Source organism: Euphorbia lathyris, chromosome 4, assembly GCF_963576675.1.
Source record: "Euphorbia lathyris chromosome 4, ddEupLath1.1, whole genome shotgun sequence".
NCBI lineage: Eukaryota > Viridiplantae > Streptophyta > Magnoliopsida > Malpighiales > Euphorbiaceae > Euphorbia > Euphorbia lathyris.
In genome coordinates this window covers 72,094,315-72,107,958 of record NC_088913.1, presented here as the reverse complement: position 1 = coordinate 72,107,958, position 13,644 = coordinate 72,094,315, and the positions used below count along the sequence as shown (strand labels likewise).

At 34.5% G+C, this 13,644-nt stretch overlaps 1 protein-coding gene across 1 annotated transcript; it reads right to left on the bottom strand.

The window, feature by feature from the left end:
- Nucleotides 1-4,548: 4,548 nt before the first annotated feature.
- Nucleotides 4,549-13,427, bottom strand: LOC136226836 (probable disease resistance protein At4g27220). Its single transcript, XM_066015495.1, has 5 exons — nucleotides 10,318-13,427; nucleotides 9,720-10,211; nucleotides 8,826-9,551; nucleotides 7,553-8,401; nucleotides 4,549-4,675 (listed from the first exon to the last, which is right to left on the bottom strand). Exons 1-5 carry the CDS (start codon nucleotides 13,141-13,143, stop codon nucleotides 4,667-4,669), a joined length of 4,902 nt encoding a protein of 1,633 aa, XP_065871567.1. The 5' UTR covers nucleotides 13,144-13,427; the 3' UTR covers nucleotides 4,549-4,666.
- Between the last annotated feature and the right edge of the window lie 217 nt (nucleotides 13,428-13,644).

Genomic DNA, 13,644 nt, shown 5'->3' with positions numbered 1-13,644 from the left:
TATACAATTAGACAACTATTTAATATATATTTTTATCTATTTTAGAAAAGTCCTTTAAATAAAAAAAAACTTTTATTTATTTTGGGATAAATAATTTATTAGTCTCCATGTTATTATCTAACACACTGTTTCGTTAAATTTGATATGTAATTTGTTAGTTAAACCCAAACTGAGTCAAATATCCTTAAAATAAAAATTTATTGCAGTAACTACCCTTAACCTCAATATAACATACCATTTTTGTTTATTGGAAGAGCTTGTACATGCTCCGAGGCTAATACTCTGAAAGCTAGGTCATGCCGCCGAGCTTTGGAGACTTAGGGATGATGGCTAGAGCAAAAGAAGTAGAAAAATAAAAAGCTTTTCCATTGGTAGAGTTCTTGAAAATGAGTTCCATTTTTAGGAATCTCTGCAACTCCAGTTAAATCGAAATTTTTAAACCCGGCAAAGAAGAGTTCATTGTTAAGTTGGGAAGAAACCTGGATTGAGAAGAAAAGGAAAACATAGAAAAACATTAAAAAAAAAAAATGCAGAAAGAATCATTCAAGGCATGGATTTTGTTGTTAATAATTACAAAAAAAAAAAAAAAAACAAGATGTTGGGAAAAGAGAACGATGCGAAAGGATAAGGACCGAAGAACTTGATAGAAGAAATTGATGATGCGAAAGGATAAGGACCTCATAATATATTTTTGAAAATGCGAGGATTAAACAGTATGTTAGATTATGTAGCAACTAATAAACTATTTATCATTTTCACCTTTTTCGTTATCGGTTCTATTTTTTATAACATATATTCTATTTTAATTATGTTTATATAAAAAATGGTGAAATTGTTATATATCACGGCCAATTATGTTTTTTTTAAGATTTCCGAAGTAATTTATAATTGAATTTAATGAAAAAATTAAATTAAAATTGTAATTTATAATTACTATATTTTGAGTATGGTTACATGTTTTATTTTTATTTTTTTTTTCATGACGGGCTTTAGGGGAGACTACTTTTTTATAATCACAATAATGGGAGTTAAAATATAGGCAAACGTTTGTAGGAGATTATAAGTGATTTATGGAGGGAATCTTCCCTCCAAAAATCTCCTACACCGTTTTTTGTTATGTAGGAGACTCTATAGGTGGTCTCATGCAAAACGCGTTTGTGGGTTAAACTGTAGCTATTTCTTGTATTTTCTACGAATATATATTACGTAGTAGATTTCCGTAGGAGATCAACGTTTTTCTTGTTGTTAACAACTTACAACACTAACTAAAGTTATTTTTTTTTTTGAAAAAATACCATAGTTTCATTAATTACGAATATCAAACATAGCTACTGACCTTAAAAATAAAGGAGCGAAATGCCAAATAGTTGGACTAGGCTAATTAAAAACAGATTTAGTTAAGACATCCGCTGCCTAATTCGCACTATGCATGACACGGATGACCTTAGACACATTACAAACATTAGCTAAACTACGATATAAGCATATCATTGAACCGAAACCTGAACTGCCAATTCTATTTTTATAATAACTCTTAACCACTCCCACATCATTCATATCTCAACCTTGACATTTCGCCATCTGTTTGCGCTAATTCACATCAAGGCCTCCTAAAACCCACAAACCTCTGAAATTCGCACATCCCAGATTCCCCTAATAATGATGTATGTGTTGCAATATTAACAATATAGCAACATGTAAATCCCAAAAGAAAAAACCGAGTAGTATGCAGTACAAAAGAAAAGAATACTTTTTCACGCATCGTGATTGTAAGATAAAAATTATAACACAACATTGACAAAAATACATTCTTAATTTTACGTCAGCATCGGATATCATAATTATATAATATAAAAACTAATTTTATGAGTATTTATAAGTGTATAATATATCGGGGAACACAACGAGTATTTATTAAGATAGGTAGAGATCTGCACGAGACATGATACTAGTGGAAAAATTCTTATTTATATCGCTTATTAATAGAAACAACACAACCAAATCATTTGCGTCACACTTTTAATTAGCGAAGCAACTTTTAGGGTTTTGATTCTCTAATTCTCTCCCCAGTCCTTTCTTATTTGCTTTCTCTTCTCGTATTCTCATCTCTCAATCGTTGAAATCCCTAGCCAACTTCGACCAAATCACTTTTCTTCATAGTTGTAAGAGCCGAACCAGACCGATCGATTTAACCCGATTTGATTGGAACCAATCACAATTTCAAACTGGAAGTGGTTTGGTTTTTTAATCTTTAAAAACCGATTGGAACCGCTTAAATTGATCGATTTAACTGTGAATCGGTTGAGCGGTTTGGTCTGATTAGATTTTAGGTATATTTATTTAAAAAAATTAAAATTGACCCTTAAGCTATAAACACTAAGAGTAACTATAATGATTGTTATTTGTATGTTACATTTCAAAATAAATTGTTACTAACTATTAGACACCTTGTTAAAAGAATTGGTTGGTTTGTTACTAATATTACGTGAAATGCATTTTGTTGTGTCACACGTTTTTTTGGGAAGGTAACCAGGTTGCAAATGCGCTAACCAATTTTAGCAGGATCAGTTCGGAACCTCACTGGTGGGACTCACATCCTCAATTTTGTTCTAGTTTTATTTGGGACAATTGTAACAGTCGGGATTTGTATCGGTTTGCTTAGTTTTGCCTATTCACTCTTTGACTTTGATTGTATTTTTTATTCTTTTTTATTGATTTGGGTTCGAGACTGGTCGTTTAGAGGGACCAACCTAATTAGAATGTCCCGGACTTCCTTTCCTTATCTTCTATCTCTTAATAATAATAATAAAAATTTCTAACATATCTCTGTTAACTTTAATTCTGTAAAAAGCTTTATTAATTATTTGATCAATAAAAACTGTAACAATTTATTTTTGTTTATTCAAATTTTCTCTCTAAAAAGTAACATTGTTTCACTGTTACAAAACATTTTTATTCAATTTTTTTCTCTATGATAAAACGGTAACATCGTACTATTTATTACAAAAGAAAATTTCAAAGGATTTATATAATCACTCAATAAATAATTATTAATTAATTCTTTCTAAAAAAAATAATTCAATATATTTTTTCAATTATAATAAGTATTGAATAAATTATTGTGTTGGTAAAAATTATTAATTATATATTAATTGAATGTATGTTTTATGACAAGTGAGATCTATAAAAATTGAAAGTAAGTGAATGTTACAGTGATATGATATGTTATTTATAAGTGTTATTTGTGTGTATGTGTATCAAATGACAAAGATTTGTGTATGTGTATATGGTTCTAATGTTCACCATTACACCACCATTTAAATATATATAATTATATTAACATTAAATAATTAAAATATTATTTAGTACTTATTATTATTTTTTGTTTTATATTTAAATAAATATATTAAAAAATTATTTTATCTCCTCAGTATTAATAAATTTTAATTAGTATTTAAAATTTAAATTATAGAAATAAAATTTAAAAATTTAATAAACTATATAATACTGAAGCTAGCCTAGTAGTTGAGAGCTTACCTATGACTAGAGAGGTTATGGGTTCGAATCACATCTGTGTCTAGTGGAGATTTTTCTTTCTCTTTAATGTAAGCGCATAATAAACTGTAAAAATACACGAACATGTTTACCAAAAAATTATTATTAACATATTTACAACTAACCAGCCAAAATACACGAATATGTTCACACAAGAAAATGTTTCCTAACACGTTCACAACCAACTTATCAAAATGCAATTTATCAATGAAATTGTTTGGAAGATCCAATATGACATTTAAATAAGTAAAAAAATTATGTTAGATAAGAATAAAATTAATCTTGATTGGAGATGTTAGGCGTAAATTTTATCATTTCGTACATTAGAGGTAAATCTGCCACTAATATGCTTATTATGAGCAAAATCTCATATGCTTATTATGAGCAATGCTCCTGGAAACAGAAATAAATAACTAAAAACAAGTTATCCTGCCAATGCCACAGACACAGATTCAATACAAATAATACACTTAAACAAAGTGGTGTCAAGATAAGGATCATACAAGATAAGGAAAAATAAAAATAAGACAAACAGTCAAAAGAATAATAAGACAACTCAATCCAAAAGCAAACAATTAAATCCTCATTTCAGCATTCAGTTTATACAGAGCACATATCGGATTCCAAGTAAATACTTTTCAATAATGTCAAATAATACCAGTACATCACTCAATGGTAGTAAAGAAAATCACAACATGAACTTAGAGAACTTTCCTTCTGTACTTCAATAAAGAAGAGAATGATAGCCTGAAATCTGAACCTGAGAAAATGTACATGACTGCCTGCCTTCAGCTGGACATGGAAAAGAGATGGTTTCAGTTAACCTCGTTATAGAACAACCATGTATTAATACTGTAACATAATTAACCTTCTATCATAATTGTAGCATAAAAGAAACTATAGAAAATTAGGACATTGAAAGAAAAATCAATTAGTATCATATATATGCATGGTTAGCATAGCATCCTATCTACCTACAGCACAAGCATTGGCTATACTTGCCTCCAAAAATTAGAGCTAGGATTGTTGCTGTCTTTTTCTGAAATTTGAACCATCATCCAAGAATCTATTTTGCTGCTGTCTGCTACCTCTTCACTTCCAGAATTACTGGTTAATTAACCTTAATATTGCATTAGGTATAGAATGTTAGAAATAGAGAATCCCACATCACTTGAGACAAATGAAATGCATACAAGTTAAAAGAAAGCAAACCAATTAATGTCTTTTTCCGTTTTTCGCGTTTTTACAACAAATTTTATCATTACATTTATCTAAGCAAACATATGTATTGTAAAGGTAATTACATTTTATCAGTTCTTTCAAAATTTGCCAATCAAACATGATAATGAAATCACCGTTCCATTCCATTACAACTGTTGGAAATGTGCCTTAGTTAATTTATTATCGGATAATGTTTTATTTAATTATTTTGAATTCAAGAGAAGTTATTTAGTTATTGCATATGTCTAGGAGAAGTTATGGAAGTCAGATGTAACTGATGTCTGTATTGCTGTATAAAAATTTCCTGAAGTTCAATAGAAGTTCATGTTGGTTCCAAACTCTTAAATATTAATTACTACAAATTGGTATCAGAGCATATTATCTTGAGGGATCAATGGAAGCAGATGCAGTATCTTTTAATCCGGTTGCTGCACCAGTTTTTGATGGCCAAAATTATCAAGCTTGGGCTATTAAATTGAAGGTTTATCTTGAAGCATTGGATCTTTGGGAGGCTGTAGAAGAAGATTATGAAGTTGCTCCGCTTCCACTAAATCCAACAATGGCACAGATAAAGAATCATAAGGAGAGAAAGACAAGGAAGTCAAAAGCTAAAGCCTGTTTTTTTTCTTCTGTTTCCAGCATCATATTTACTAGAATTATGAGTCTGGAATCAGCAAAAGAAATATGGGACTACATCAAGAAGGAGTACCAGGGAAATGAAAGAACCAAGAACATGCACGTGCTCAATTTGATTAGAGAATTTGAGATGCTGAAGATGAGGGAGTCAGAAACAATTAAAGACTATTCTGACAAGTTGCTGGGTATTGTTAACAAAGTCAGGCTGCTTGGTAAGGAGTTCTCTGATGAGAGAATTGTCCAAAAAATCCTTGTTACTTTGCCTGAAAAATATGAGTCTAAGATTTCTTCTTTGGAGGAGTCTAAAGATCTGTCAAACATATCTTTGGCAGAATTAGTGAATGCTTTACAGGCTCACGAGCAAAGGAGAATGATGAGAAAAGAAGAAATGGTAGAGGGTGCTTTCAAGGCAAATTACAAGGAGAAGAAGAATAACAAGTTCAGCAGTGATAACAAAAATGATGTGAGCACACCTTGCCCACATTGCAAGAAGATGAATCATATGGCAAAAAGATGCTGGTGGCGGCCTGACATCAAGTGCAGGAAATGTGGTAATATGGGCCACATGGAAAAGGTTTGCAGATCACAACAAACTGAAGCCGCAAAAGTTATAGAAGAACAAGATGAAGAGCAACTCTTTGTGGCAACGTGTTTTGCAATTAACAACAACTCCAGTGATGCGTGGTTGATAGATAGTGGTTGCACAAATCACATGACCAACGATCAAACTCTTTTCACAGAAATAGATAAAACTCTCATTTCTAAAGTCAAAATTGGAAATGGTGAGTTTTGGCCATTGAAAGCTTAGCAGGTGTAAAACATATTACTGACATTGATCAAAACTTGCTTAGTGTTGGACAGCTTGTTGAAAAGGGCTTCAAAGTTATTTTTGAAGACAAGTGATGCTTCATCAAGGATACAAGGGGCAAAGATGTGTTTAAAGTGAAGATGAAAGCCAAAAGTTTTGCCTTGAATTTGATGGAGGATGAGCAAGCAACACCAGCAAGTCATGTTAGCAATCAACTTACAACACCTTACACACCACAACGGAACGGTGTAAGTGAGAGAAAGAATAGGAGTGTCATGGAGATGGCTAGGTACATGCTTCATGAAAAGGAATTGCCAAAAAGTCTTTGGGCGGAAGAAGCGAGTACTGCAGTTTTGCCCACTAGAGCTGTGCAAGGAAAAACATCATTTGAGGCATGGTTCAACACTTCAAAAGCTTACAGAATTTTCCAACCACAAAATGGGAAAATTATTGTGAGCCGAGATGTCAAGTTCATGGAAGATAAACAATGGAGTTGGGAGGAGTCACTTGAAAGGCAATCACCAACAAATTTGCAGATTCTTGATGAAAAGATCAATGATGTTCGTGTTCGTGGCACACGATCTCTATCTAATATCTATGAAAGAAGTAATGTTGCTGTTTTTGAGCCTTCAGAATTTAAAGAAGCCGAGAAGGATGACAAATGGATAGAAGCCATGAAAGAGGAGCTTCGTATGATTGAGAAGAATGACACTTGGGAGCTAGTTGACATGCCTCAAAATAGAAAGAAAATTGGAGTTAAATGGGTTTTCAGAACCAAACTCAATGCTGATGGTTCTGTCAACAAACACAAAGTGAGGCTAGTTGTTAAAGGGTACAGTCAAGTTTTTGATGTGGATTTTTCAGAAACTTTTGCTCCTGTTGCACGCTTGGACACCATCAGAATGTTATTGGCATTGGCTCCACAAAATGGGTGGAAGCTTTACCAATTGGATGTTAAATCAGCCTTTCTAAATGGCTATCTTCGTGAAGAAATTTTTGTTGAGCAGCCAGAAGGTTTTGTAAATATTAAGGCAATGAGGAGTTTGTTGGAAATGTGCCTTAGTTAATTTATTATCAGATAATGTTTTATTTAATTATTTTGAATTCAGGAGAAGTTATTTAGTTATTGCATATGTTTAGGAGAAGTTATGGAAGTCAGTTGTAACTGTATTGCTGTATAAATTTCCTGAAGTTCAATAGAAGTTCATGTTGGTTCCAAACTCTTAAATATTAATTACTACAACAACTTTAATTATATTAAAACTTTGATTAAATAATAATAATAATAATAATAATGTTCAGAGAAAGAAATGTTAGTTATGAGATACATACCTTGTCCGTATACAACTTTTGAAAGGTGGAACTAAGGGTACCTTCCCACAACCATTTCCTAAAGGGTTGGAGTCCCAGATGAACACACTGTAGCTTCGGTGCAGTTGAAGTTCCAGCAGAAAAGGTCCTCATATTTGGGCATCCATACACAATTACTATCTCCAAAGATGGAAATTTGAAGTTGAAACTACCCAAGCAGAAGCTTGTTAGACTTTGTGAATGAAACAACTCCAAAGTATTTAAACGAGTGAATACAATCTCTTCTGCTGTTTCATCCGCCTCATCAGTTATAATATCTTCCAACATCTTGCAAAAACTAATTTTCATTTTCGTGAGATGCACCATACTTTTGGCTGTTGAGGATGTCAATAAATGTTGCAGGGATTTACAATCGTAAACTTCTAGAGTAGTTAGACTTCCAAGAGTTACAGAAGATGGAGCCAAATAAATCAAACTATGACATCTGAATACTTTCATACTCTGGAGATATTCAAGCATGTAGTTCATTTGGGAGTAGTCTTGCTTCCAAATATATGTCAGATTACCAAGCATCACCAGCTCCAAGTTTCTTATCCGTGGAAGTAATACTGTCATGTTATCATCTTCTTTCTTGCTATGGTACCCTTCATATCTCGTTAACTCTCTGACATCAGAATCACGCACATACAGAGTTTCAAGATTGGACAGTCTTTGCATGAAGCCAAACAGAAACAGTGAACCAACTAGTTCGTCAATCTCTACCCATTCAACGTATTTTACGCTGGAAAGATGCTCCAAAGACAGTTGGCATTGTGATATCATCTCCATCACTGGACCATCTAATGTCAACTTCTCCAGATTTAGGAAAACCTAGAACGCGTAAGCAATTTAGTTAATATATAAACACTGTACTGATCATTCTTTCAAGGCCAAAGAATGACAGCCATATTAAATGGAACTTTACATTTTGGAAATGAAAATTTACAAAACAAAATAAAAAAGGCTAGCACATGCAATATTATATATTCATTTCTTAAGCCTTGTTTGATAACCTATCTAATAGCTTAAACTAAAATATTAAACAATAATTTAATTTAAGTGCGTTTGATAACAATTATTTTTCCATCATTTAAATTAGTAAATTAAGTTAAAAAAACATTTATTTTGATAAGTCAAAATATTTAACTTAACATCATCAACTAATATTTTTATAACAATTATATTTATTTAATATTTTCAACACTTATAATATTCAACACTTAAAATTCATTTGTAAGTAAATTCATTCTAGTACCTTTTTCGCCATGAGAAAGGACTGTTGAACAGGGTTATTGTGTTGGTTCCTGTGGAAAGTTAAGAATTCCGAAGCAAATTCCATTGCTTGTCCGCATTTAACTAATCTCAAATGTTTCAACTTGGGGAATTGCAAACTATGTACCTCAGGATAGAAACATCTAAGTCGTGTTAATCTTTCTAGTTCTAGGGACAGTAATTGAGGGAATACAAACGAAGGGGCTGCTTCTATACCCTCTATCTTCTCTACAAGCGCTTCTACCCCAGAAGAACTTAAATCAACCCTTTCAAGTTGCAAGAGATCCTTAGCTATGGAGATAGGAAAGAGACTGTTCAGAGATATGCAACTTCTAACATGTACAGATTGTAGATTTTTGAAAGTGAAAATTCCTTGTGGATCTTTACTCCATATATGCTTCAATTTGCAAAGCCCATCTATATGCAAATATCTCAGTTCAAAGGCCAACACAGAATTGCTTTCTTCATCACTGAATACCGGGAGTTGATATATCTCTTGCAGCGATTCACAGAAATTTACCACCAAATTCTCCAGTCTCAGGAATCTTGCCAAGTGATTAGATGGAAAAACTGTTTGCAAAATTTCACAACTTGTAAAATTCATTGATTTTAGTTTGCAAAACGAACCTTCAGAAAGCTGGTTATCCCATGCCCTTTCCAAGTTACTCATGGAGCTAATATCCATATGCTCTAAGCTTGGGAATGCGACCTGCAATGATAATTCCAATCATGTGTATAAATTTATGAAGTTCCACGTTCATTTCTATTGAATGCTGAAAATCATCATTAACACAATCTACAATATTTGAGTGAAACTGAGAGAAGTAAAAGAAGAAATAAACAGTAGAGCAAATGGATCAGGAGAAAAAAAGATCACCTTTTCATCAAAAAAAGGTGGAAATCTGGAGCTCTGGTTTTTCTCCAAGTCTAGACCTGTTGTTCCTTTGCTGGCTGCAGTGGAAGCACTTAGAGGATTGGAGATGAAAGTCTTTAGAGCAGGGCATCTACTTATTGATAGTTCAATCAAAGTGGGAAATTCAATGAAATTCCCATCACAAAATCTTTTGAGATTTGGAAGATTATATAAGTTGAGGACATGCAGATTAGGAAGGATATTCTTCATCATACTCTCATCTTGTCCAAATTCTGTGAGTACTATCCCTTCCAAGAACTCGCAAGAGTATACCTCAAGTTTTTTCAATTGCAGAAGATTGTTCATAAAAGAAGAAAAAAATATATACTTCATATCATGGCCGCCTGACACAGTTGAGCGTGTCAGGTTTGAAGAAACAAGAGAGGGTTCACCATATTGTGTCACTTGACAGGCTATATATACCAACGTCAGGACCTCCAAGTTGGGGAAGAAAGCCTGCAGAAAAGTAACTTGATTCATGAATTCTCTTTTTTTCTTTTAAGTTAGAAAAATATCAGAAAGCTAATAATATAGGAAATGTCCAAAAATTATGTGAGCTTACTCTTTTGTCAAAAAATGGCAATGGAGCTTGGAGCTCATCCTCCTCAGAAACAATTTCCTTTGTTCTTTGATAACTTTCCAACTGCGATGGGGTAAGTTCCTTCACTTTGGAGCAAAATCCTCGAAACATTGGTAGACATCTTAATGTCAGGAAGCGTAATTGGGGAAAATCAACCACTTGAGCTTCCTTATCTTTGACTTCACTTTCACCAGAAACTATCTCTTCCATGCCCTTACAGTTGCTTACTTCCAATTCTTGAAGCTGTGAAAGGTTTCTAACCATGGAGAAGGACAACAAATTCTTCAACTTATTGCAATTTTCGACTTTCAGCGTTCTTAATTTGCTGAACGAGCAGGCTGTGAGTTGACAATTACTAATATTCTCCAGAGTAATCAGCTTCCGCAGAACTAAAGACTCCAAGATGGGAAAGACATTACAGGGAACCTTCTCTGTTGAGCAGATAACATAATGAATGTCGTGGCCATCATGGATCTCAAGATGCTTCAATTGGAGAAACCCTTCCCAGTCTAGTTCATACAATAAGCTCCGAATCCCTTTCAATTCATATAAAGAAAGATGTTCAGTTCCCTTCAGCAACACTTGAACACCATGATCTAAATGAATATTGGTTGAATCGAGCTTCAGCTCAAGCGCTCTTGAAAAGAAATCCTTCTCATTTGTGTACCACATACATCCAATTGTGATCCTGTAGTTCACCAACTTATCGGAAAACAAGTCTTTGGGTAGCATCTTGGTATCTGGAACATCTATTACCAATGTTGTCAAGTGAGACAGAAGTTTCAATTCAGCAAGGCTTGCATTGCCTTGACCATCAGCCCCTTCGATCTCCCAACCACGAAAGCTGTGTCTCATATACAGTTCTTCCAACAAGGACAACCTTGATATCACATTTGCTGGAATAGTTTTGAGGCTGAAACATTCATTTAAACATAACAATTTCAGCTCAGTGAGTTTCCCAATATCTCTTGACAATTGATTTATATTAGATCCTCGGAAGCTGAGGACCTCTAGTCTCTTCAGTTTTCCAATGATACCAGTGTCGCCCAATGCACAATCCTCCAAATACAAGGTACGAAGGTTTGTTAAGGAATCAAAAGATGAAGGCAGGGACCACAAACACATACCATTTAACTGCACTACTTTGAGCTTTGTAATCCCCTCAAAAAATGAATTGGGGATTTTGGAATAAGTATCTTTCTCATAAATTCGTCCAGTGCCAAGTACAAATAACTCTGCTTCTGGACACTCGAGCCTTTCCGGGAACTCATGGATTTCAGAACGAGGCAGATAAATTCTGGTGCAGTTTCCATGCACATCCTTGTTTGGCAATTTGTTCAATCCAATCTCATCTCTGAATGTGAAAGCCCGTTGAGTAGTGGATGCAATTAAAACAGCAGCATCTCGAATAACATCATGCATTTTCACAAACCCGTACCTGTCTCCGTCTAGAAGCAAGCAAGCAGCTTTTAGGTCATTTATCAATTTAAGTACTTTGTTTCTTCCATCCTCCACCGTTTCTGTGTGTCTGAGTAAACCCAAACCCATACTGTAAGTCACCAAGTATGGAAATGGAATGTCATTTTGAGCAAGTTGAGCACATAGCAAGAAAAATGACTTTACTTCTTCACTACCCAGATGACGGTAACTCAACTCTAATGCTGAGTAGACTTTTTCCTGAAATCCTTTATTGTCAAACCCAGAGAGCTCCTTCAAGGCAACTTTCCATGCTTCTAATCCCTTATTCTTCAAAGCTACTGCAACAGTGACAACTAACACTGGAAGACCTGCACATTTCTTAGCAATTTCAGTTGCTAGCATCTGATCTGCAACTTCACCCGTGGTCTTTTCAAATAAACTTAGTGCCTCTACTTCTGATAGAATTCCAAGCTCAAATGTCTTTTGTGTTCCCATCTTTTGGGATAGAACGTCGCCGTTTCTTGATGTCACCAATATTTTACATCCTTGTTGATCACTACCAAAAGGAATTCCCACACTTTCTAGGTCTAGTTCTTTCCAGACATCATCCAGAATTATGAGGACCTTCTTCTCAAGTGTTAAGCGCTGACTGAGTCTATGTGCTCTTCCTTCTACAGTCTTCTCGCCAAATTGCAAGCCCAGCATGTCAGCAATATTCTCTTGAATATTTTTAAGATCTGGTGTTTCAGATACATGAGTCAGAACTACAACATTGAATAGCTTGGCTTCAATTGATTGCCTGCGCACTTCCTTTGCCAGGGTGGTTTTACCAATACCACCTGTACCACACACTCCTACCATGCTCACAGAAGGATCCATCAGTGCATCCATAACATTCTTCAACATGGATGCTCTTGAATGTAACATCTCATTACCATGGGTGGATGAACCCACCAACGGTGTTAAAGCAGGGCGGTAGGAAATACGATCAAATCTACCTTCTTCCTGGAGCTTAGTAAACTCTGGATCTTCTTTCGCAGCTTTTCTGCCAAGCCTGTGTTGCGCCTTCAAATTGGGTATTAATCCGTAGAAACATTTCTCTTTTGCTGGTTCTTCGCCATTGATGAGTTCCTGATCAGCTTTTTGGATTGCTTCGTTAACTTTGTTCAACCACTGTTGAACATCATCCTTAATGGCATCCCCTCGCCTTGTAGCAGCATCAACCTCCTGGAGCAAACCGTCTCTCTGACCCTGCAGCTTCTGGACCTGATTCTTGAGGTTTTCAGCCTTGCTTTTGTAGTTGAAAGTGTAGCCAAGGTGCCGTTTGATAGGAACAAAGGTGTACTCAGCAATAGTGGGAAGAATTGCGAGAATGGCATCTAGAGCCATTTCTACTTCAGTTTGTCTTTATCTTTTTTTCCAGATACAGATGCAAACAGCAAGAAACAATGAAAATATAAACTGCAAACTGAAATAATAAATTGAAAGTGAAATCAGACTAAGAATAGAAACGCCTGAACCACACTTCAAATGGTGCAACAATTTAGAAGTTGGAAACAAAGAACAATGACTAAAGAAAGTCACAGAGAGATGACAGCAAAGTGGGATGATAGCTTCATAAGCAACTAGTAGTTAATTGAAAAATGAAGGAGGAGATGATATAAAAGAGAAAGAATGAAGCACATCCTCAAGAACAGAAAAGAGGGAGAAGGAAAGAAGTAAAAGAGAGATTGTTTGTAGATGGTAATGTTGCCGGAGTTCAAATGGTGGCTGGAGATGGGAATACAAGGAAAGGAATAACTTCTCCAAAAGGAGGAGACAAATGATAAAGAAAAAGGAACCAGCAAGCATAAACTTTTCCAGCAGCATATAAAAAAAATGCAAAATTAA